Source organism: Jaculus jaculus, chromosome 4, assembly GCF_020740685.1.
Source record: "Jaculus jaculus isolate mJacJac1 chromosome 4, mJacJac1.mat.Y.cur, whole genome shotgun sequence".
NCBI classification, from domain to species: domain Eukaryota; kingdom Metazoa; phylum Chordata; class Mammalia; order Rodentia; family Dipodidae; genus Jaculus; species Jaculus jaculus.
In genome coordinates, this window is record NC_059105.1 from 925,430 (window position 1) to 951,305 (window position 25,876).

General features: G+C 46.7%; 1 protein-coding gene across 3 annotated transcripts in view; it reads left to right on the forward strand.

Moving 5' to 3' along the window:
- Positions 1-472: 472 nt before the first annotated feature.
- The window catches only part of Pask (PAS domain containing serine/threonine kinase), a 43,949-nt gene continuing 18,545 nt past the window's right edge, over positions 473-25,876 (forward strand). For 2 of the 3 annotated variants that reach the window (XM_004667819.2, XR_006636735.1), the window contains exons 1-9: positions 474-603; positions 5,551-5,783; positions 7,542-7,774; positions 8,921-9,091; positions 11,699-11,839; positions 12,418-12,552; positions 14,597-14,857; positions 17,078-17,246; positions 17,892-18,045. In XM_004667819.2, coding sequence (XP_004667876.2) covers positions 5,597-5,783; positions 7,542-7,774; positions 8,921-9,091; positions 11,699-11,839; positions 12,418-12,552; positions 14,597-14,857; positions 17,078-17,246; positions 17,892-18,045 — 1,451 coding nt within the window. In that variant the 5' untranslated portion in view covers positions 474-603; positions 5,551-5,596. Of the gene's footprint in view, positions 604-5,550; positions 5,784-7,541; positions 7,775-8,920; positions 9,092-11,698; positions 11,840-12,417; positions 12,553-14,596; positions 14,858-17,077; positions 17,247-17,891; positions 18,046-25,876 lie in introns of all 3 variants that reach the window. The other variant, XM_045146677.1, reaches the window with a different exon arrangement.

Below are 25,876 nucleotides of genomic sequence, written 5' to 3' on the forward strand. Positions count from 1 at the left end.
CGTGCGGGACTCTGGCGTGGAAGCGCCGCGGCTTGAAGGGCTCCACAGGCTGCACGCGTGGCCAGCTGGACTGGAACCACGCACTTCGGGAGCCTCGCTGTTGCGTCTGCACGAAGGGTCGGGGCCACAGAGATCACTCCGTCGGGCGCCCGCGCGCAGATGTACCCGTGCGAAGGGCTGCCTGGTGCAGACTGCTCGGAGCCAGCCCTTCCAGCCCACGGCGGGGCCCCCGCGTTGTCCGCTCCCGTCCCCCACCGGACCTTCGCCTTGAGGATGTGGTCGCGGAAAGGCAAGTGGCACGCCGCTCACTATCCTGGATTCCGCGCTGGAAGCCAACGGCGGGCACTGGATCGGGAAGCTGAGCAGCGGCTCTGTTTTGGCTCCTCCGAGGCGCTGTAGGGCGCGTCGCGTGCGTCCCTAACAACCGTCCGCGCGGGCTCCGTTGCTTGTACTTGCTGAGTTCCGCCCACTGGCATCTATGGTTGGTTTCTGGAGCCTGTCAATTGGCACTCCTCGTTCTGCGATTGGCCGGTGGTCTGGAAGCGCGCTTGGGCTCCCTCCGTGGTGTGTATCCCTTGGGCGCTGGGATCTTCACCAGTCAAGGTGAGAGAGCTGCGCTTCGTAGGGCGTTCGCGGAGGGCGGTTGTGTGTCTCCTTCGCAGCAACGAGGCCCAACCCCGCGCGGTGACCGAGGGCCCTGGGCCCTGCCTCGCGGGGGCTGCATCCCCACCGCCCAGCCCTTCTCTTCCCAGGTCGTGGCCTAGCCTGGCCCGCGGTGCGGTGGCGGGTTGCGGTCGTTGAACCCATGTTCTGGACCACCCAGCACCGGACGGTCCTTGTAGTGTAACCCCGCCTCAGGGCAAGTGTTTCTCGCCTAGATCTGACTGCACATTTTGCTCATTTACTCATTGGCCGTGCTATTTTGGAAGGCCAGGTAGAGTAGAGCTTGGCACCGTCGATCTTGCGCGTGCCGGGAATGAATGAGCGTTGACTTCCTGCTTCTCGAGCTCTGCTCCTGGAGGTCTCCTGCATAAATAGGGCTTTATCTTTGGTCTCTTCCTGTTCCCTCCCATACCCCCAGCGCCCATCCTGGCTGTTGCCTGAGCTGAAAACTTGTGATAATGTCTTGCCGCCTTTCACCTTACCCTGAGAAGATTCTTAATTCAGCAAGTCCAGCTAACTCAATGTGCATTTTTCTCTTGTAGGTTCTCTTCCCTCTATCTTTCTGCCATGGTTTTAAGTCCTCACAATTTCTCCTCTGAATTATTTTAACCTTTTTAAACTTTATCCCAGCCTTGGTCCGAGAATGATTTTTGTTATAATGCCTATTTGGTCATGTTTCTCCCATTAAACGTTTTGAAGTTATTGTTTGGCTTAAGATCCAGTCTGTTCTGCCAGACTTAGGAGATCCTAGGACATATGTCCAGCTTTTTCAGGCTTCACTTGTTTAGCCTGTATGGTCAAACCTATCTAGTTGGTTTTGCTTCGGAGAAGACTACCAGGACCTATGGTTTTCAGGAGCAGTGGCCACACTAGTCCTCTTTTAGGATCAGTAACCTATTGTAGGTTTAGGACAGCTCTCCTCTGTTTTGGGCATATCATTTTTACCCTCTGAAAATTTCTCCTTTCCTATGTCTCTGAAATTCATTTAGCAGCACTTGAGGTGAGCGTTAGTTATAAAATACAAAGGCTGCTCAGTTATACAGTCTACCATGTTGTTAGTTCTGATTTTTTTCTTGAACTTTTATCTTCAAAAAAAATACTTATGGGCTGATGAGATGGCTTAGCGGTTAAGTGCTTGCCTGTGAAGCGTAAGGACCCCGGTTCGAGGCTCAATTCCCCAGGACCCACTTTAGTCAGATGCACAAGGGGGCGCACGCATCTGGAGTTCGTTTGCAGAGGCTGGATGCCCTGGCGTGCCTATTCTCTCTCTCTTTCCCCCTCCCTCCTTCATTTGCAGAGGCTGGAGGCCCTGGTGCGCCCATTCTCTCCCCCCACCCTTCTCTCTCTCTGTCACTCTCAAATAAATAAATAAAAATAACCAAAAATAGGGGCTGGAGAGATGGCTTAGCAGTTAAGCGCTTGTCTGTGAAGCCTAAGGATCCCAATTTGAGGCTCGGTTCCCCAGGTCCCACGTTAGCCAGATGCACAAGGGGGTGCACGCGTCTGGAGTTCATTTGCAGTGGCTGGAAGCCCTGGCGCGCCCATTCTCTCTCTCTCCCCCTCCATCTGTCTTTCTCTCTCTGTCTGTCACTCTCAAATCAATAGAAATGAACAACAAAAAATTTTTAAAAAATAACCAAAAATATTAAAAAAAAATACTTATTGCCGGGCATGGTGGTGCACGCCTTTAATCCCAGCATTCAGGAGGCAGAGGTGGGAGGATTGCCGTGAGTTCGAGGCCACCCTGAGACTCCATAGTGAATTCCAGGTCAGCCTGGGCTAGAGTGAGACCCTACCTTGAAAAACAAACAACAACAACAACAAAACCTTATTTATTTATTTATGAGAGAGAAAGAGGCAATATAGTAGAGAAAGAATGGGCATGCCAGGCCTCCAGCCACTGCAAATGATCTCCAGACGCATGTTCCACCTTGTGCATCTGCCTTACATGGGTACTGGGAAATTGAACCCAGGACCTTAGGCTTTGTAGGCATGTGCCTTAACTGCTAAGCCATCTTTCCAGCTTTTTTTTTCCCCCCTTAAGTTCACCCAGAACTAACTTGTGCACGAGAAGGCATAAGAATGCAATTTCAGGGGCTGGAGAGATGGTTCAGTGGTTAAGGCACTTGCCTGCAAAGCCTAATGACCCCTGTTTGATTTTCCCTAGTACCCACATAAAGCCAGATGCACAAAATGGTGCGTGCATCTGAAATTCATTTGCAGTGGCTGGAGGCCCTGCCCTGCCCCTTTTCTCTGTCTCTCTTCTATCTCTGCTTGCAAGTAAATTTTAAAAAAGAAATCAATTTCACTCCGAATTGCTTAATTTCCTTTAAAACTAGCAGGTTATAGGACTGGGGAGATGGCTCAGCAGTTAAGGCACTTCCTTGTAAAGCCTGATGGTTTGGGTCTGATTCTCCATACAAAGCCAGATGCATGTAGTGGTGTATGCATTTGGAGTTTGCTTGCAGCAGCAAGAGGCCCTGACATGTCCATTCTTTTTCATATTCTCTCTTTGCAAATGAATGAATAAATAAATACAAATATGTAAACTAGCAGATTACAACTACTCATCATTTCCTCTGTGCGTCCCAACTTGGCCCTTGAAATCCTGCAAGAATGCTATGGGTTGTGAGTTATCGTTACCCTCATTTTACATAGGGAATTGATACTTGAGGGCTGTGTTACCTATTCAGGGTCGCCATGCTAATGGAGGCTCCATGGATTCCTCATTGATTAGAAATAGACTCTTCCGGCTGGGCATGGTGGTGCATGCCTTTAATCCCAGCATTTGGGAGGCAGAGGTAGGAGATCACCCTGAGTTTGAGGCCACCCTGTGAATACAGACTGAATTCCAGGTCGGCCTGGGCTAGAGTGAGACCCTATCTCAAAAAAAAAAAAAAAAAAAAGAAAAGAAAAAAGAAAGAAATAGACTCTTCTGGGCTGGAGAGGTGGCTTAGTGGTTAAGGTGCTTGCCTGCAAAGCCAAAGGACCCAGGTTCAATTTCCCAGGACCCGTGTAAACCAGGTGCACAAGGTGGCGCAGGTATCTGGAGCTTGTTTGCAACGGCTGAAGTCCCTGGTGCACCCATTCTCTCCCTCTCCCTCCCTCCTCCCCCTCTCTCCCTCCCTCCCTCCCTCCCTCTCTCTGTCCTTCTCAAATTAAAAAAAAAAAAGGAAAAAGAAATAGACACTTCCTTGAGTGTCAGATTTCTGTACATTTCTTAGCCTGTGAATAAAACTGACTATGTCCTGTTGTCTGTCTATGACTTGTGCGGCTCTCTGGAATGTTGTAACAACACCACTCTGTTCCTCTGTCTGAGGGGCCCCTGCCTTGCTGAGCTCAGGAGCTGCTGGCTGAGTTGATGGTGGTCAGACACTCAGACATGAAGGGCATGAGTGCATCAGATACCTCATACTGTGACCAGCTTGTAACCAAGTTATAATCAGGCTCAGATCCTGTTAACTACAATAAGTGTTCCCTTTCTATTTTGTTAAAGAATTTCTTTTTGATATTTGAGACAAGGTTTCATGTAGCCCAGGCTAGCCTTAAACTCACTATATGTTTGAGGATGATTTTGTGTTCCTGATCCTCCTGTTTCTGCTTCCCAGGTGCTGGGGTAACAGGGTGCTTCGTCACTCCTGGCTTAAATAAATCCTCATGGTGACTTTAAAAGCCAGGATTCTATTGGAAGGTTGGACTCCTTGGACCTCCTTATTGGAATATGATGGTGATAGGAGGGTTGTTCCCTATCTCTTCCTAGTGGTCACAGATCTGCCCATTGGGAAGACCCCCTCCATAACACTTGTCCAGACTTTGTCTTCCTTTTGAGGCAGATTCTCAGCTAATTTTCATTACTAGATATACAAATACTGCCATCCGATATGGAAGAGGCTGGTATGGGCCTTGAAAACAGGCTCTAGGCTATTTGGTCAGGAGCTCTGGGGTTCTGGATACTCAGAAACTGGTATAGAAGAGGGGATTCAAGGTCCAAGTGGGTGTGTCCTGACCCTGTGGTCTCCCTACGTCATGGGACACTCCAGCTTGTGGTCTTAGTCTTGACCACAGTGTGCTCTTGTTTACCACTGGATGTGTAGACAGGCTTGGCTTCTCTCTGGCAGAAGGCTTAAAAAAAATTCTTATTTATTTGCAAGCAGAAAGAGAGGGAGAAAGAATGAATATGGGCATGCCAAGGCCTCCAGCTGCTGCAAACAAACTCCAGATGCATGGGCCTCTTTGTACATCTGGTTTTACATGGGAACTGGGGAATCGGGCTCCATTCTTCAGGCTTTGTAGGCAAGAGCTTTAACCATTGAGCCATCTCTTCAGCCCAAGACTTTCTTCTTAGTGGTCTTAAGTACAGGACAATGTTGAGTGTGCCAATACAATGCACAAAGTCACTCTGTTTCTACTGTGGGTGATCGTGGAAGTAGTACATGAGATGGCTGCAGGAATTCACACTAGGAATGTGGGCCAGTGCCTTATGATACCGTCCGCTTCTTGTGTGACCCTTTACAGTTATCCCTGGAGGAAACTCGGCGAGAGCACATGGAATTTTTCTTTTTCTTATATCTGTATTTGACTCTCATACTAAAAATTAAATAAAACATTGTGCCCGTGCCAGGGCAGCCTCTTGCTGAAGCAGACCTGGTTGTGGCTTTGCTTTTGTGTGCTCCAGCTCCATGTGCAGCTGGGGCCATGGGAGTTCTGCAGACTGTCTGGATCTGCTAGTTCATATGGACTTCTCTGAAAGGCTTTCATGTAGCACAGCTTTGGGTGGACTATACTCACGTCATAGGCTCTGCCTAGGGTGCCAGGGCTTGGCTGCATGGTTTGTACTGCCTTGTGTTCTGTACCACAGATACTAATCAGGCTTCCTTTGTTTCTCAGGAGAAAGCTGTTAGAAGTGTCAACTTGGTGACCAGCCTGCTCCCCCATGGAGGACAGAGATCCATCTGATCTTGCTGAGGACCAGAGGTGCCTGTCTAGGAGTCCCCCTGCACAGGAGGGCTCAATTGCCCAGGCCACTTCTGAGCCCAACAAACTGCTCTGTGTAGCCCACAGACATCTGAGCCGGAAGAATGGGCTATCCAGACTCTGCCAGAGCAGGATGGCGCTGTCTGGTAATGACCTTTGGATGTGTGGGCATCAGCTTTGTAAACTGGAAATGTGGAGTTGCTATTTCCTCTTTGGGAGCCCTTTCATCATTTATTTAAAGTCAGTTTTGGAATATTTGCCATAAAGATTTGTCTGCTGGGGCATGCTCACTGGGGAGGCTGCACTGGGGAAGACACTGCTGGTCACTTTACCACTGTTCAACACACAGACCCCTCCTCAGCATCAGTTAGAATTCACCTCCACATTTCAGGGCCAAATTAGAGCCAAGTGATACTTATTGGGAGTGTGAGTGCTGTCTTAGGCCAGGCTATATTTCAAAGGATTCAGCTCAGTGAGTATTGATTGCTGCCAGTGTGGGCTTTCTCCCTGGACACAAAGCCAAATAAGACAGGTTGTCTGTCCCACAGAGATTAAGGAGGCATCCACCTTCACACCCTTGCCCCACACAGTGAACTACTATGCTCAGTCAACAGTGTCTCCTGGGCTCAGATACCACAGCCAGGTGGAATGTGCTGTCTGCTCAGCATTATGTGATGGAGGTTTGAGGAGCAGCATGGTGCTTGAAGTTGTAGTGGACCTGGGAAGGAGGGCAGTCATTCAGGATGACAGATGCCCAGGAGCCAGGACAGAGCCACAGGGAAGGACTGGGGTCCTGTCTTGAGATCATGGAGCAGCTTGTTAGTCAGGGCAATGGGTGTTCTAGCTGACTTAGTGTGCCGGTGGGAATATCAGGACCTGAGGGAGGGCTACACTGCTGCTGAAGCCAGGTTGAGGCCACAGCTCCCTCAGAAGGCTGATTCCCTTGGTGCCAGCTCAGCTGTGTTCAGTACAGAACATTGGCAAGATAGATTGATTTTGAGAGAATCCTTTTGCTTCTGTTCAGGGAGCAGGAACAAGAGCTGTAGGTGTGTTGAAGGCCCAACCATGCCTAGTAACTGCTGGGGCAAGAGGGCAGCCAGGTAGCCTTGTGGCTGCCAGTCTCAAGGATTAGTGAGGGTAAGGTCACTTACTGAGAAAGTCTGGCTCCAAGATGGAGGACATGGAGGAGAGAAGAGAGGATGGGGTAGAGAGCAGTAGACTAAAGTGGCATGTGTTTAGTTTCAAACCCGGGAAGAATGGAGATAAGAGATGGTGTAGGTAGTTGGGTTCAAAGGAGTGTTAGAGGCAGGGGTAGTGACCAACAGCACATTGATTTTTTTCAGTGCATTAAAGAGATGGGTGAAGTGGAGGAACTACTTAGTGAGAGGTGGGTAGGGGAAGGTACTCAGGTGCTGGGAATGGGGTGTGGCTGAGAGGGGAGCAGCCATGACTTAGTGGGCAGGTGGAGTGGGGTGAGGGTTGAGCATTCACTGCCAGACTGAGCACTTTGGGAGCCACTGAAGAGGTGGCTGAGAATAGCTCCTCTACAGTGGCGGGGAGGAAGTCTACAGGAGGAAGCAGGTGGAGCCCGTGAATTGTATGACACTCCCCAGGAACAAATGACGTGGGAAAGGAGACACTGTAAGCATGAGCTCCCTAGATGGGAGGGGCAAGGCCCGAGAGTGTGATTTAGACAGAAATGTCCATCTTGGGCTTTGTACTAATGAGCAGATAAGCCCCTGAGGGTTGTTTTGGAGGGACTTACTCAGCTACACAGTGTACGAATCAGCTCTGTGGATTAGCCCAGTCTTGGGTCCCATGCAGACCATGTGCTTTGCTTGTTTCACAGGCCAGCTGTGGCAGCCATGAGGTCTAATGCTTTCTGTCCTCCTTTTCCTTTGCAGAAGACAGGTGGAGCTCCTACTGCCTCTCATCACTGGCTGCCCAAAACATCTGCACGAGCAAACTTCACTGCTCTGCCACACCTGAGCACACTGACCCAGCAGGGCCCCTAGGCAGCACCTCTTGCTGCTCCCTGCTACGCAGCCTGGCTTCGGGGTGCTCTGCACCACTGCTCTCAGCCCCAGTGTGCAACCCCAACAAAGCTGTCTTCACGGTGGATGCTAAGACCACAGAGGTATTGGCTACTCTGAGGCCCAGAATGGAATTGGATTGGGGTTTATGTATTAAACACTCTACCTCTACTAGTGGGACTTATGTGTTAGGTGTAATGAGTAAAACATCTGGTTTTACATATATGGTGTCAAAGATGCAAGAGCTGGACATGGTGGCACATGCTTTTAATCTCAGCACTCAGGAGGCACAGGTAGGAGGATCACTGTGAGCTCAAGGCTAACCTGCAACTACAGAGTTAGTTCCAGGTCTGCCTGGGCTAGAGCAAGACCCTACCTTGAAAAGACAGAAGAGTTATAAGAATCTGCTTTTCCCCTCCCTCCCTCTTTTTCTCAAATAAATAAGTAAATAAATAAATAAAGGGCTGGAGAAATGGCTTAGCAGTTAAGGCGCTTGCCTGTGAAACCTCAGGACTCATATGATTCCCCAGTACCCATGTAAGCCAGATGCATGTGCTTGACCCGTGCATTTGAGTTTGTTTACAGTGGCTACAGGCTCTGGTGTGTCCATTCTCTATCTGCCTCTTTCCCTCTCTCTTAAATAAATAGATTTTTTAAAATTTTTATTAGCATTTTCCATGATTATAAAAAAAAAATCCCATGGTAATTCCCCCCCCCACTTTCCTCTTTGAAATTCCATTCTCCATCATATTACCTCCCCATCACATTCATTGTAAATAAATAGATTTTAAAAAATTAAAAAAAAGAATCAAAGCAAGTTGAATCCTGTTTTCAGACAGAGGTGCCAGGGAAAGATGAGGGTGCATGCTTTGTTGCAGCCATCTAAGAATGGCATTTAGTGCCTGAATTAAGTGCACCATGTGTATTTATATGTTCAGAAGCTGAAATTGTTAGGAGTGGAGTGTGATATGAATTCTCACATTTTCTTCAGTCTTGATTGCCATGTGTCTATCAGGGCTGGCAAAGGGTCCTTGGTAGAGTTGGCCCTGACTGGGTGTGCCTATGAAGCCAAGGTGCCCAGGGTGTGAACACTGTTGTCTAAGCCTTTGATGGGTGTGTGTTGAAGGCAGTGTTGAGGCAGGGCAAGTCTTGAGGCTGTCCCTGCTGGTCCTGTGTTGTCTTTGACTATTTCCAGGAGCACCAGAAGTTGCTGGTGACATTTGTGTCCTCTCTCCTCTGTGTCTCTGCAGATCCTGGTTGCCAATGACAAAGCTTGCAGCCTCCTGGGGTACAGCAGCCATGACCTAATTGGCCAGAAACTCGCACAGTTCTTCCTAAAGTCAGATTCTGAAGTGGTGGAAGCCCTTAGTGAGGAACACGTGGAAGCTGATGGCCATGCTATGGTGGTGTTTGGCACAGTGGTGAGTGGGTGTGAGGGGCCCACAGCCTGGTTTCAGGTGAAGAGCTTCACTTCCTGCCCTGGTTCTGTCTTTGAGTTGTGCTGTGCTGTGCTGTGCTATGGAGCCAGTGTCACCAGAAACTCCAGCATCTTGAACTGAAACCTGGTCTCCTCATTTGAAGGGAGGAAGGGGTCCTTTAATTAATTATTATTATTATTGTTTTTTTGAGGTTGGGTCTTGCTGTCTAGCCCAGGCTGACCTGGAATTCACTGTGTAGTCTCAAGATGACTTCAAATTCATGGCAATCCACCTATCTCTGCCTCCTGAGTGCTGGGATTAAAGGCATGTGCTACCACACCCAGCTGCAATTAGTTAATTTTTGCTGTTGTCATGACCCATGGGCATCATACTTCAGACTCTCCAGCCTGTGTGCACACAATTGCATCAATGACTTGTAAGGGGCTTCCAGGCCTTTATTTATTTATTTGAGGCAAAGAGATGGGCAGAAACAGCAAGAGTATAGGTGTGCCAGGGTCTCCTGCTATTACAAATGAAATCCAGACATGCCACTTTGTGCCTCTGGTTATGTATGGGTATTAGGGAATCAAACCCAGGCTGTCAGGCTTTGGGAACAGGTGCCTTTAACTGCTGAGTCATCTCCCTAAAGTGGGTGGGCCCTTTAAAATGAAAGCAGCAGGCTGGAGAGATGGCTTAGCAGTCAAGATGCTTGCCTGCAAAGCCAAAGAACCCAGGTTCAATTCCCCAGGTAAGCCAAATGCACAAGTTGGCACCTGTATCTAGAGTTTGTTTGCAGAGGCCAAAGGCCCTGATGCACCCGTTCTCTCTCTCCCTCTCCCTCTTTCTGTCTCCCACTCCCAAATAAATAAAAGGAAGCATCATTGAGCTGGAGGTAGTGGGTGTAGAGCTATTGGTGTTTTAGAGAGCACGTGCTTTGTTTGATGAGGTATGACCTGCACGCACCACCTGAGATTCCCAGAAAGCAAGTTTACACATTACAGCTGTTTAGTTTTTAATTGGTGGGCTGGTGGTGGGCCAGGAGCATTTCTCTAAAGAGTTTTTGCCTTTTTTCCCTGGACTGCTGCTCCAGCCAGGATACTGGTGGACACTAAGTTGTTCAGTGCTAAGAACTGAGCCTCAGGCCTCAGAAATTACACAGGGTCAAATGTATCAGGAAATTAGTTCAAGAGGCTGGCTACTATAAAGAAAACCATTATGGGGCTGGAGATATGGCTTAGCAGTTAAGGCATTTACCTGCAAAGCCAAAGGATACTGGTTCAATTCTACAGGACCCATGTAAGCCAGATGTACAAGGGTGCGCATGAATCTGGAGTTTCTTTGCAGTGACTGGAGGCTCTGACATGCCCATCTTCTCTCTCTCTCTTCCCCCTTTCTCTCTCATAAATAAATAAAGTATTTTAAAAAACATTAAAACATTCAGCACACTTTGGTGCTTGTTTATTTAAGAATAACAGATACTATTTTTTTTCCTACTGTAGTATCACAGTTGAGTGTGTTGGTCACAGTTGTCCAGAAACATGGAATCAATAGAATGTGTGTGTGTGTAGATTTGTTAGATTGGCTCATAATAGGAGTTTAGGTAATTCCACAGTGACTATCTGCATGCTGGAGAATGAGAGAAATCAGTAGCTGTTCAGTCCAGGGAGCTGAGAGCTTCAAAACAAGAGGGACCAATAATGTAGTTCTAGTCTGAAGCAAAAGGCCTGGAAGCCCCCATAGGAGTTGTTGATGCAAGTATGTGTTTATAAGTTGGAGACTCTGAAGTTTGATGTCCATTAGTGATGGCAGCAGCAAACAGCACCCATCACACAGAGTGACACAGGCCAAGCCTGGTGTTGCACACCTCTAATCCCAGCACTTGGGAGGTGGATACAGAAAGATCAGGAATTTGAGGCCAGTTTGGACCCTGGGCTACATGAGACTCTTGAGTCACAAACAACAGGGCTAGAGAGATGGCTTAGTGGTTAAAGCACTTGCCTGCAAAGTCAAAGGACCCAAGTTCAATTCCCCAGGGCCCATGTAGGCCAGATGCACAAGGTGTTCGTTTGCAGCGCATGGAGGCCCCCATTCTGTCTCTGTCTCTGCCTTTCTCTCTCTCTCTCATAAATAAAGAAAAAGAAAAAGAAAGATAAGAAAAGCAATCTAGCAACAATGTTGCAAAAAAGAGTTGATTACACACAGGAGCTTCTCTTCTCTGCTTTTCCATTCCATCCAGGATCTTGTCCCCCATTCAGGGAAGGTCCTCCCCTCTTGGTTCCCTGACCCACACACCAGTCCTCTGGAAACACTGTCATAGACAAACACAGAGTGTATTTTACCAGTTTTCTAGTTGTCTGTTAAGGTGACAAAGAAGATTAGCCATCACACTGAGGATGAAAACCCTCTTGATAAAGCATTTGCATGTAGACTGTAGCACTGAGAACCAGAAACTTCATTTGTAGATCTCTCACCTAAGACAATTGGGTGGAGCTTGACCGCACCCAAGTACCATTGCACAGGGAGGACTTCTGGTGTCAGGTGCCCTACTGTGCTGGTCAAGGGTCCACAGTGCAGATCCTGTGCTCTGGTGCAGCCTGTGTGTGTCCACAGGTGGATATTGTCACCTGCAGTGGGGAGAAGATCCCAGTCTCAGTGTGGATGAAGAGGATGCAGCAAGAGCACAGCCGGTGCTGTGTGGTGGTCCTGGAGCCTGTGGAGAGGGTCTCAGCCTGGGTCAACTTCCAGAGTGATGTGAGTGTGTGTTCTGGTCTCAGCCATGCAGCTCTGCCTCCTATAACAAAGTGGAACCTCAGTCTTGCCTGTGTTAGCATCTCAGCTAGTACGCCCGTACCTCTTTCATGGCTTGGGGAAGGAAGTGCTGGAGCTGTCTGGATGTCTGTCCTGCTCATGCCGCTTACTAATAGTGAGTGCTTGGGTAAAGAGCCTAATCACACATGCCTTAGTTTCCTTATCTACAAAATGGGAATATAACCTTCACTACTCTTAGCGATTGTTCTTATGTAATGAGGTGTAAAACTCAGAATAGTGGAGAGTATTACAGATAGCACTTAAACATGAGCTGGGATGTCCTTACTAAAAAGCCTCTGGTATACATGAGAGCTTCTGCAGAACACTCTAATTCAACAATCTAGGCATAGCTGAGGATAGGGGGAGATGGTGGGGTTCTTGTGAAAGCCTGCGTGCATGCATCTTCAGATGCAGAAGTTGTGGCAATGGCCATGCATTTAGCTTAAATGTACTGAGTATAAACAGTGAAATTTAAAAACAGGTGCAAGAAGCTTTTATCTGGATCTTGGGTTTTTCTCCAGGGAACCATCACTTCATGTGATGGTCTGTTTGCTCATCTCCACGGGTTTACATCTGCAGAGGACATTGTTGGACAGTATATCACAGACTGGATCCCATCCATACAACTCCCCCCTCCTGGCCAGCCCATCCCAAAGGTAGGATCTTGACCAGAATCTATAATGGGTACTGTGTGTTACATTCTTAGGCCCAGATCTCTAACTTGGACTGTTCCTAGGATGGGATAAGCTCTAGCTTTAGTTTTGAGGCTCATCTAAGAGCTATAGCCTGTGTAGTCTCCTCAGTGACAGCCTTGTACTCACTTTCTTGAGGAACAGGGAGGGTGAGTGTGTTATAGTGTAACCTTATACATTGGTTAGAGTTCTTTAAATAGAACCAATAGGATTTTGTGAATATGTCTACAACTACAAGGCAGCCTGCAAGTTGGAGACCTTGGGGTGTGCCCCGTGTGTGTCTTACCAAGGCTGGTAAGAGGAGAACCCTGAGGGAAACTGGGTAAATTTCAGTCTAGGGAGCCTGAAAGTCAGAGGCAGTAGGAGGAAGGGTGTCCCAACTGCAGGGGAGAGACTCCTGATAGACCGTTCCTCAGTTTTTCTGTCAGTGCCACAGGCTGTTTGGACAAACTGCGCACGCAGGGTGTGGCTCTCCCTTCTCAGTCCACTCAGATTCATACACAAATCTATGGAGATAGCTTCACAGATGCACCCCAGAGTGATGCGTGACTGGTTCTAGGCATTCCTGAGTCAGCCATCATGTCCCATGTCTTGAATTCAGTGAGATTGGTGGAGTTGGGCAAGGGTCCTGGCCAGCACCCTTGCTAAGTAGCTGGGTCTTGAGTTCTGACTTAGGTCAGTGCTCAGCACTCATGGAGTGGTGTTTCACTATGCTCAGGACTAAGAGAGATGAACACCAGGCCTCTGACACAGTCCGGCCTGTCTCATGTATTCTTTCAGGATGAGCCCTGAAGCAAAGGGTGGACACAGTGACTTGGGTTCAGCTTCTCACTCTGAAACCTGACCTACCCTGGTTAGGAACACTACACTAGTCTTTTTGTTTGTTTTATGAGGTAGGGTTTCACTCTAGGCCAGGCTGACCTGGAACTCACTATATAGTCTTAGGCTGGCCTCAAACTTACAATGATCCTCCTACCTCTGCCTCCCAAGTGCTGGTATCAAAGGTATGTGCCACCACGCCCAGCTATATTGTGTTTTTTTTTTTTTTTTAATCTTATTTTATTTATTTATTTGAGACAGAGAGAGAGAGAATGAATGGGCACTCCAGGGCTTCTAACCACTGCAAATAAACTCCAGACACATGCCACCTTGTGCAATTGGCTTATTTGGGTCCAGAGGAATCAAACCAAGGTCCTTTGGCTTTGCAAGCAAACATCTTAACAACTAAGCCAACTTTCCAGCCCTAGTCTTTTTTTTTTTTTTTTTTGATACAGAGTCTTACTGTGTAGCCCAAGCTGGCTTTGAACTCAAGTTCCTTCTGCTTCCACCTTCCAAATGCTAGGATTACAGGTATGTACCATCATGCCTGGCTTTAATCAGCATCTGAGAGAGAGTGTGTGTGCGTGTGCATGTGCATGTGTGCGTGTGTGTGTGTGTGTGTGTGTGTGTGTGTGTGTGTGTGTGTTTTGGGGAACTGAGAAGTGGATGGAATGGTAGGGACCCACAGAGGTCAATAAGATCAGGTAGCCAGTAACCTCAGACAGGAGGGACAGAAGACTGGGTAAGAGGCCAGGGCTACTCTCACAGATGGACTCTTGAGTCACTGAGTTTTAGAGGGTGAGACACTCTCTCTTTCCCCTTCCCCAGACCCAGAGCTTGGTGTAGCCTGTGGAGGCCAGCATGCTGTGGGCCTGAGCATACGCTTGCTGGGGACAAGGGCCTAGTCCCCTCACTGGCTTATACTTTGGTTCCCTCAGTAGGCATTTGTTCAGACAGATGAGTCCTCTTAGCCTGCTACTGCTATTTCTTAGCTAGAATTCTGCCTTCCTTGGGTAGGTAGGGTGGGGTTGAGGGGCAACAAGGGAGAAAGAATAGTGTGGGTGTGAGATATTTCTAGGATATTCCTGGGTAGAGTGGGGTCAAGTTGGGATCTGAAGGCTGCATCTCAGCACTCCGTCCACACACACAGTGCTGCTGCAATATTGAGTGGGGCTATACTATCTTTCAGAGTCTCAAGATTCAAAGGTCTGTTGGGAGAGCCAGAGATGGCACCACCTTCCCTCTGAGTCTAAAGCTGAAATCCAAGCCCAGTGGAGAGGCAGTGGCGGATGGCATGGCAGTCCCTGAGCTGGGTTACCAGGCATCTGTGTGGGTGTTCTGCACCATCAGTGGCCTCATCACTCTTCTGCCTGACGGCACTATCTACGGCGTCAACCACAGCTTCGCACTGATGCTATTTGGTTATGGGAAGACTGAGCTCCTGGGCAAGGTGGGCTTCTTACCTAGCCAATCCTTCTCCCTCTCCCACCTGAGGAAGCTGTTCTGCATGTGTTATCATAGGTACTGCACTTGATGGGCTGGGCCTGGGGAGGAAACTCTAATCCTATTTTCCTTGGCCTCACATTTATGACCACCCTTGAACCATCTCCTGAGTCAACCCGGAGGAGGAGAAGGCTTTCTACCTGTAAGTCTTGTTCCCAGGAGGTCCTGATCTGTCCTCTTAAGTGGATTTTGGTCACAGTTACAAGGACTTGATTCTAATCCCCTAGGCACTAAGTGTAACTGGTTGTGAGCAGAGGAAGAAGACAGAATTTCTAAGACTTCTGGGGCTGAGCATGGGTGGGCACCTCATCTACTAGGAACCAGCTCTTTGGCTGTAGCTGCCCTTCTGTGTGAACCTATGAGGGGCACTCCACCAAAGCTGGAGTTTAAAACTTCCCATATCATGTACTTTGGCCACAAATTAGTCTGTTGACCAAGCTTAGAAGTGAGGGGTTATTTTGCTCCCTATGTTGCCTACTGGGGTGATACACTGTTTCAGTGTGATGTCCTTGAAGCCTTGTTTTTTCATGTTTCTGGCATGGGTGCTGTTTGACCACTCACAGAATCATCCTGGTTCTAAGAGTATGGTAGGTGGCCTCAGAAGTCATACCATACTGTAGTCACAGTTTCTTCTTTTCAAGGGCATCTCAGCAGTGTCCTGGGCCCACTAAAAGGGATATGGTTTCCACTTAATGGGAGAAGGTTATAGAGCAGCCTTTGGAGGCATCTGTCTTGTCCTGCTCTTGGTACCTGCATGTCCCCACCTTTTTTTGTTCAAAATATTTTATTTGTTTATTTTAATTAATTAATTATTGGTTTTTTGAGGTAGGGTCTCACTGTAGCCAAGGCTGACCTGGAATTCACTCTGTATTATCAGGGTTTTACTTGTTTGTTTATTTGAGGGAGAGAAAGAATGAGAATCGGCATGCTGGGGCCTCTAGCCACTACAGAGAAACTCCAGATGCATGCACCAACTTGTCCTTCACTGGGCCCCTTACTCATAAGGGCCCTATTTCTAAGCCTCTGTCCACTCTTAGTTACATTAAATGACACTGGACCCAGTGACAACCAGTGAGCATTTGCTAACCTCATATGAGGCTCCAAAAAAGAGGGTGTTCTGTTTTCAGCAAAAATACTAAAAATGTAACTGAACTAAAGTTTAGTTCAGTTAAGGTGCATTTGCTTAAAACATCAGAATCTATGGATGACTTCTGCATGCAGAAACATGAGGTGTCAGTGCTTTTTAGGAAGTGAGTATGGATGCTTGGTGCTTACTTAGGTTATAGCTGCTTCAGGTCTGATGGTCACAGGTAGCTGTCTGGGCATAAGGGATGGACACAGGTGTTGCAGTTACCTTAATGTTGCTGGCACAAAACACTCAACCAAAAGCAGCTTGTGGGAGGAAAGGGTTTATTTTTATTTTGGCTTACAGACTCAAGGGGAAGCTCCGTGATGGCATGGAAAAGGATGGTGTGAGCAGAGGCTGGACATCACCTCTGCCACAGAAGGTGGAACACCAGAGCCAATGGTGTTTGGCTCATTCTCATGAGCCAAACACTGGCAGAGAGAAGCTGTCTATAGCAACCATAAACCCACCCCCAACGATGTACCTCCTCTAGCAAGCCTCTATTTCCCAAATTGCCACCAACTGGGGACCTAGCATTCAGAATCCATGAGTTTATGGGGGACATCTAATTCAAAGCACCACAGGGGTTCAGAGGCAGTGTCTGTGTGAGAAGCTCTGGGCCAGAGAGGTATGAGCCACATTGAGTGCATCAGTGTTCTCTGACCAAAAGCCTTGGGAGGTCAGATTGATAAACACAGGCTGTCTGCACTAGATAAACTTGAAGTCAAAGGCCAGACATTTACTTGGAAGACATGCGTTGGTATAACTTGCCTCAGAGTATGTGAATTTTGTTGTTTTATATATGTATATATATATATGTATGTGTGTGTGTGTGTGTGTGTGTGTGTGTGTGTGTGTGTGTGTATAAATTCTCTGTTGAGTGTTAGAGGTTGGCCAAAAACAATGTGACCCAAGGTTTTTCCTATTCAAGGGATGAACTGTCCACGTTGCTTATATTTTCATTTTTCTAATAGGAGAGTAGGTCCCATGGGTCCAAATGGATCCTCCCAGTTTCTGAAATGTCACTGCTTTGTTCTCTAGAACATCACTTTTCTCATTCCTGGTTTTTACCACTATATGGACCTTGCATATGACAGTTCTGTACAGCTACCAGACCTGGCCAACTCCCTCTCCATTGGCAGTGAGAGTGGACCTGGCGAGACAAGCTTGGATGCTCAGCAGGACTGGGACCTGGCCAGTGGGACCCAGGGTAAGGCTCAGCCTCTTCCTTCCCCAACAGCACTCATATGGCTACCTAGCCCCACATAGGCTGGTGGTACTATGACAGAAATGGATAGAATAGAAGTTACCAATGACCCTGTAGAGGCTTGGGTGGTAGACAGTGTGTGGGAAGTGGTTTTCAGTGTGATGTTCCTGTGTATTACAAACCTTGTTCCCCATTCCTGTGTGGTACAGGTGTGGGTAATTGTTGCAGATGTATTAGCACCAAGAAGAAAAGTAGAAGTTCTCTAAAACTGTATCATTTGTGCCCATGTCTGAGACATACATAGCTAGCCAAAGTGAAATGTGCATCATGCTGGACCCATGGCCCTTGTAGATGGGAGCTCTTCTGGGAGGCCATCCAGCAAGTGGCAAACACAGGATATGTGAATATGGGGAAGATGTATATGTAGATGTAAGTGTATATATAAAATGTTTGAGAGAGAGCATGCGTATGGGTGTGCCAGGGCCTCTATGCTATGCAAACATACTCCAGACACATGCACCAGCATGTGTATCTGGCTTAATGTGGGTGCTGGGTAATTGAACCTGGTTTCTTAGGCTTCTTAGGCAAGCACCTTAACTGCCAAGCTATCTCTCCAGCCCCAGAAAACTCTCTTGATGTTGCTGTTAGATTTGAAGGTTGATGTGCAGGCCCGTGACCTCATGTTGTCTCAAGATGAAACCCTGAAGCTGGTGGGAAGACAAGAAGTCTTTTCTGGGACTCAGACACAGCCAAAAACTAGGTGTCTGCTCTCTTCTTTTCACATATCTCAGCCCTCCCTAAGGTAAGTGCTGAGTGGGAGGTTGTAGGTTTACTAAATGTCTAGGCAGTAGGGTAATGTGTATCTTACTGGTAATAATGGCAGTGATGGCTAATGTTTACTGGGCACCTGCTCTATCTACACACAACATTGTTTCTTCCCTGTTACCTGGCCAAGTCCTCACAACCTCTCCGAGAGGGTACCCATGATGTTAGTTTCATAGATAAGTAAGTGAGCTGTTGCAAGTTCAAGGGTGTTTAGGTAGATTTCAGAAAACTGATAATAGGCACAATCTTAAAATTTTGGAAACAATTTAAAGTTGTTCTCTTTATGCATTTTAGCTAGTTTTTTAAAAATCTTCTTCTTATTATTATTATTTGTCAGAGAGAGAGAATGGGCATGCCGGGGCCTCCGGCCACTGTAATCAAACACTAGATGTGTGTGTCACCTTGCACACTTGTGTCACCTTGTGTGTCTAACTTACATGCGACCTGGAGAGTTGAACATGAGTCCTTAGGCTTCACAGGCAAATGCCTTAACCTCTAAGCTGTCTCTCCAGCCCTCTTTGTTAATTTTAAATAAAGTATTTGATTTTGAGTAAAGGAAGTTTACATTAGAAAACTTGGAAAGAGGGCTGGAGAGGTAGCTCAGTGGTTAAAGCACTTGCCTGCAAAGCCTAATGACCCAGGTTCAGTTCTCCAGTACCCACATAAAGCCAGATGCTCAAAAGGGTCCCTGGATTTAGAGTTCATTTGTGGTAACTGGAGGCCCCAGCATGCCCATTCTCTCTGCCTGTTTCCTAGCTCTCTCTGCTTGCAAATAAAAAAAGTATTTTAAAAGAAAAAAAAAAGAAAATTTGGAAAAATAGGACTAAAAGCTCATTTGTTGTGTTACCATAGGAAAATTGTGCATAGGCTTCGATTTTTTAAGAATATTTATTTGAGAGAGAGAAAAAGGCAGGTGGGGGGAGGGAGAGAAAGACAGAGAGAGAAGGAGAGAATGAGTGCATCAGGGCCTCTAGCTACTGCAAATAAGCTCCAGGTGCATATGCCATCTTGTGCATCTGGCTTTATGTGGGTACTGGGGAATTGAACCAGGGTCTAAATTTAGGCTTTGCAGACAAATACCTTAACTGTGGAGCCATTTCTCCAGCCTCAGCTTTGATGTTTTCAACCCGTTTTCTTCATTTTAAGATAAGTTCTTTTTGCTGGGCATAGTGGTGCATACCTTTAATCCCAGCACTATGAGTACAAGGCCAGCCTGAGACTACATATTCCAGGTCATCTTGGGTTAATGAGACCCTTCCTAAAAAAAAAAAAAAAAGAAAGAAAGAAAGAAAGAAAAAAGAAAACCTTTTAATGCACAGTATTCAGTAAAGTAGCTTTAGGTGTGAATGTAGGACAGGTGATCTATGGTCTTTACTGCTGGTCCCAGAAGTTTGCCTGGGTCTTCTTCCTGCTCAGTACTTTGTTGCCCTGAGGTTGAACTGTAGGTCAGAATTCCCTCCTGCCCTTGAATTTGATCTGTGCCATCCCCTCTGTCCTTTTTTGTTCATTGTTCTGTCAGAATTGTTGAGCTGTGTTATGCTTTCTGATCCTCTTGGGATTTTTTAAAAAATGAGTTTGCTTCTTAAAGTACAGAGGAATATTCAAAAGTAAGATTGTCAAATCAGGTGTGGTGGTGCATGCCTTTAATCCTAGTACAAAGGAGGGGAGGTAGAGGTGGGAGGATCCCCATGAGTTCAAGGCCACCCTGAGACTATATAGTGAATTCCAGGTCAGCCTGAACTAGAGTGAAACCTTGCCTCGAGCCTGCCCTCCCCCCCCCAAAAAAAGTGAGATTCTTTTCATCATCTGTTGACCTCTCATCTCCAGTCTTGTTTTATCCCCAAGGGGATACCTGTCCATAGTGCACTCCAGACCTCTTTTCCTGTACAATTCATTGTAAGTATTATGCATATCCATGTATGTGTGCATTTGTGTGCTCACACATGCTTTTGTTCCTGTACCAAGGCTAGAGTCACACTGCATGTTGTCCCATGTGAACATGTATATGCTTATCTATGTTTTGATCATTTTCATGAGTAGTGTTTCCTTAAAGCTAAGACCTGGACAGTGTCATCATTTTTGTTGCTGTTTTCCCACTGGCTAATGTTTCTTTGATTGGCCTTGACTCCCTAACTTCTTACCTGTTTTGGATGTCGTGAGATGTGTGCCTGAGACTCTTCTTGCTGTGTGCTCCTCTGCAGATGAGGGGGGCAGGTTTCCTCCTTGCAGCAGAGCTGTGAAGCTGGAATGGGTAATGCTCCTGAGGAAGCTGTGCTCAGCCTGAGGTACGTACTTGTGCTCCTGCCAGACATTCCAAGGACTGGGCATCTCAGTGAACACTCTCTGTTTTTCCAGTAGCTCACCTCAGGGCCAGGGCAGAGCACATCTCTGGAATTTATTTGTAAAATGAGGAAGTTTCATTGGACTGTTTCACATTCTTTTTTTTTTTTTATTTTTTTTATTTTTTGAGGTAGGGTCTTGTTCTAGCCCAGGCTGATCTGGAATTCACTCTGTAGTCTCAGGGTGGCCTCAAACTCATGGCGATCCTCCTACCTCTGTCTCTCGAGTGCTGGGATTAAAGGCGTGCACCACCATGCCAGGCTGTGCTTCACATTCTTATATTTCCTCTTAGATCGGTGGTTTGTGAATTTCCAAGGGAAAGAGAAATAAAATGTGGTTAAGCTGATTCAGTACTGACAGCCCAAAGAATGACTCATACAAGTCTAGCTTGATGAATAAATTAGTTTTTTAGTTTTTTAAAATTTATTTATTTATACATTCTCTCTCTATATCTCTCTCTTTCTCTCTCTCTCTCTCTCTCTCTCTCTGTCCTTGGGACTCCTGGCAAGAAAGTCTGGCAGGAGCACAAGTACGTACCTCAGGCTGAGCACAGCCACTTCAGGACCATTACCCATTCCAGCTTCACAGCTCTGCTGCAAGGAGGAAACCTGCCCCCCTCATCTGCAGATGAGCATACAGCAAGAAAGAGTCTCAGGCACGTGTGTGTGTGTGTGTGTGTGTGTGTGTGTGTGTGTGTGTGTGTGTTGACATGCCAGGATATCTTGCTGCTACAAATAAATACCTGTCTATCTTTATGTGGTGGCTGGGAAATTGAACCTGGGCCAGCAGGCTTTGCAAGCAAGTATCTTTTAACTGCTGGGACATCTTCCCAGCCTCTAGGATTTTCTTTCTTTATTTTCTCTCTTTCTCCCTCCTTCCTTCTCTCCTCTCTCCCCTTCCCCTTCCTTTTCCTCTCCCTCCCTCCCTTCCTTCCGTTCAGTGTGTGTGTGTGTGTGTGTGTGTGTGTGTGTGTGTGTGTGTGTATGTGTGTGTTTTTCAGGGTAGGGACTCACTCTAGCCCAGGCTGTCTTGGAACTCTATAGTGTCAGGCTGGCCTTGAACTCACAGCAGTCCTCCTACCTCTGCCTCCCAAGTGCTGGGATTAACAGTGTGTACCACCATGCTCACGAGGCTAGGGTTTTCTGTTTGTTTGTTTTTTTAAATTTTTTTGTTTATATTCATTTATTTGAGAGTGACAGAGAAAGAGGCAGAGAGAGAGAGAATGGATGCACCAGGGCCTCCTGCAAACTAACTCCAGATGCATGCGTTGCCTTGTGTAGCTGGCTTATATGGGTCCTGGGGAATCGAGCCTCAAACCAGGGTCCTTAGGCTTCACAGGCAAGTGTTTAACCACTAAGGCATCTCTCCAGCCCGGGGGGTGGGGACGCTAAGGTTTTCTTTTGTGTATGGTGTGCATGTGTATATAGGCATGCACTTTACTGACTGAGCCATTCTCCCTAGAGAGTTTTCTTTTCTTTTTTGGGTAGGTCTCACTCTGGCTCAGACTGACCTCGAACTCACCGTGATCCTCCTACCTCTGCCTCCTTGGTGCTGAGATTAAAGGCATGCGTCACCACTCCTGGATTCTTTTCTTTTTTCAAGGTCGGGATTCACTCTAGTCCAGACTGACCTGGAACTACCATGTAGTCTTAGGTGGCCTTGAACTCATGGTTATCCTCCTAACTGTGCCTCCGGAGTGCTCGGATTAAGGGCATGTGCCACCACGCCTGGTAGGTTTTCTTACTGAGTAGATAACTCTTTCTCCTTTTAGGGTTTTCTTTATTTTATTTATTTGAGAAGCAGAGAGAGTGAGAAAGAGAGAGAGAGAGAGACAGAGAGGGAGAGAATGGGTGCACCAGGCCCTCTAGCCACTGCAAATGAACTCCATATACATGTGCTCCCTTGTACATCTGGCTTACGTGTGTCCTGGGGAATCGAACTGGGATCCTTTGGCTTTGCAGGCAAACGACTTAACTGCTAAGCCATTTTCCCAGCCTCTTAGGGTTTTCCTTTTTCTTCTCTGTATACTAAAATTACTTTATCACAGTTGATTTTTTTAAACATTTCCTTTGCTATGATACCAAGGATACTTACAAACAAAATATTACATATGACCTGTTTTTGCTCTTTATGTTCTGACAACTTGGTAGCAGCTTTAAATGCACCACCTATACAGTTAATACAAATTATATATCAACTATAAGGTATGCTGAACCAGAATACTGACAATATACTGTACAGTAAGCCTTGCCAGTTAGTGCTGTGGACCATTTCTACCAAAAGGAAAATGCACATCTGCACAGTCACCCTTGCCAGCTGGGCTGCCGGTGAGGGAAGGCTTCTTCCCCACCACAACCCTTGATAAGCCTCTATTGTGGGTGTCTGTTTGGTCCAAAAATTGGGGGAACTGGCTTAGTTATTAGTAAAGTGGTAGAATACCACACTTTCAATATAATCTCTTTCCCCCCCCCCAAAAAAAAATCTCAGTTTTAGAAGACCACAAGTCCTTGCCCATTGTGAAAACCCTACAGGCTCAAGGGTTTTAGGTGATGAAGGCTGCCAAAAAAGAGGAGTCAAGAAACCAAGCCAAAATCTAGGTCTTGTAAAATCATCATTTTTCCCTTCACCAAAGGGAAGTAGAAATGTATAAATTCATTGATGAACCTCAATGATAATGTATCAGTTAGCTGATAACTCTCATTTTATCTGGACCCCTGACTTGTGGGGAACAACTGAAGTAGATTGTGGATATACATATGCCACACTTTGAACAGAACATCTTGCTTACTTAAAATGTTCCCTTTAGCCACTAAAGCTGGTCTTGGGCAATGACAGGTGATGCATTTGTCTGTCACTGGTCTACTCAGAAATGATAAGGTTGCAGCTTTTTTTCTTCTTCTTTTTTTTAAAATAATAAAAGCTATTGAAGCATTTTCTTCAGGTAGGGTTTTCTTATTGAGGGCAGATAACTATTTACTATTGAGGATTGTAGCCACTCAGTACCTCTAAACTTCCTATTTTATATAGCTCTAACAATATTGCAGAATTGATACAAGTGGCAGTTAGAGTACCACCTACTATTAAAGTATCAGAGACGAGTGAAGGCTCAGGTAACTTAATGCACAGCAAAGTCAGACTCTGGGAAAATTATTTTCATGTGTACTCAGCTCTTGCTCATCAGGGGTTTTGCTGTAGTCTGACATACAGAACTTATGATGGTACCTTGCTGTTAGATGAAATTACTTTGGGTAGAACTCAAAGCACTAGTGTCATTATACTAGGAAGAAGAGCTAATGTAAGTACAAAGGAAGCTGAGAAGGAAGGGAGTGAGGCATGAGGACCACTGGACACTTTCTCATAAGACGCTCTTATCCTGGGAGCTCAGTTTACTGTTTGTAGCGAATTGGTGTGAAGTTGAGCATGTTTTTTTTTTTTTTAATTTTTTTGTTTATTTATTTATTTATTTATTTGAGAGAGACAGAGAGAGAGAGAGAAAATGGGCGTGCCAGGGCCTCCGGCCACTGCAAACGAACTCCAGATGTGTGCCCCTTGTGCATCTGGCTAACGTGGGTCCTGGGGAATCGAGCCTCGAACCGAGGTCCTTAGGCTTCACAGGCAAGCACTTAACCACTAAGCCATCTCTCCAGCCCATGAGCATGTTTTTAGAATGAGGATCAGATGCTCAAAAAGATTCTAAGTGAAATCCTTAGGCAGTATTGGGGTCATGGGCTCCCTAGCTGGAGGACTTGACATTGCTGGGACTGCCCTGGAATGGGTCCTAGCAGCTGTCCTTCCCATGTTAACTTCTGCTGGTAGGTGAGAGGAGGCTTCCAACTCCCAGAGTCTAACCCAGAAATCACTCCCTTCCCTTCCAAGTGGCAAAAATTTAGTGATAGTGATTTTGGTTTGGTTTCCAGGGCAGTTGAAGAATGTCCTTGTTTCCTAGGTTGCTATCACCTTAAAAATCAGGTATTCTGAGTCTCCAACACAGAATTTCTTTTTGTAAAAAATAATTTTATTTATTTATTTGCATGCAGAGAAAGATAGAAGAAAGGCAGACAGAGAGATGAGGCATATTAGGCCCTCCAGCCACTGCAAATGGACTCTAGACATAGGAGCCACATTGTGCTTCTAGCTTAATGTGGGTCCTAGGGAATCAAACTCGTGCCACTAGGCTCTGCAGGTAAGAGCCTTAACTGCTGAGCCATCACTCTAGCCCATCCAACACAGAATTTCTTTTCTCCCAACTTGATGCTAACATGCTGTGGATGGCCAAAACATCTCTGACCTGATGGGAAGCACTTGATGATCTTCCCTCAGTCTCTGTAGTATAGGTATCTGAAGGACTCATTGCAGGAACAGGACCATGTTTCCAACCTACCAGGTATCCCCAGCAAGTGACTTACGACTTTTCTGTAATTGCAGACCTCTTCTGGCATAGGAGTTTTGGGTTGAAAGATTATAGGGGTAATTGTGACTATAGAGAGGCAAACACACTGGGAATATTCTGAAGGGGTTAGTGAAAATGCAGAGCTGTTATGGGGGCTTCTCTGTATGACCTGACCATTGAGCACCATGTCTAGAAGCTGCCTAGACTCCTTGGCAAGGATTAGTGATATTCTTCTGGTGTGCTCCCCCCCATCTCCCTAGCTACCCTATGCTCTTATCTGTTCCTGGAGAGAGGCACAACGCTCATTATTTGGCATGGAAGGGGCAGACATGATGCTGCTGCTTAGCCACCCCTGCTTTCCTTGAAACCCTTGGAACTCTGCTCATAACTCCTTCCTCTGAGGCACCATCCTCATGTGGACCCTTCCTTTTTTGTCTTTTGTTAGGAACCTGTGAGGTATAGCTGCTAGGTTATTGATATTTGTTTACAGATGCTCCCTTCTCCCTATTGCACAGTATGTCCTAATCATTAGGTAGCCTCAGCTGACTTGGGCAGGGGCTGGGTATAGTTGGCTTGTGGATCCAGTGGAGAAGGCTGGTAGAGGCAGATCTTGGCCAGCTGCTGGGCTTTGTGGGTCACTTTGCCTAGATGGCACAGTGATTTCCTCACTGCTGCTAATGTGCTCCCCCTTGTCTCTTCTCTCCTCACCTTACCCCGCCTCTTGTGTCTCATCCCTGTCTCACCTCACATTCTGCCCATCATGGATCAACCTTCTCTGAGCTGTCTCCCCAACCCTTATGAAATGGAGTGATGGTGGAGGTGTCGAGAGCCAATCAGCCTTCTCTGAGCTGCCTCCCCAGCCCTATGAAACGAAGTGGTGTTGGAGGTATTGAGAATCAAGCATCCTCTGCTTTCATAGAGTTGACTGAACACTCTGACATCCCTCTCTTCAGGGCAGCTGCTGGGAAGTCCGTTGGGGGTGGGCGAGGGTTGAACTGCAGCACTGGCAGGAAGCCTAGGGTGTGACATGGGTGTGTGAACAGCTTTGAGCATGGTTCTGCATCCTAGTACTGGACTC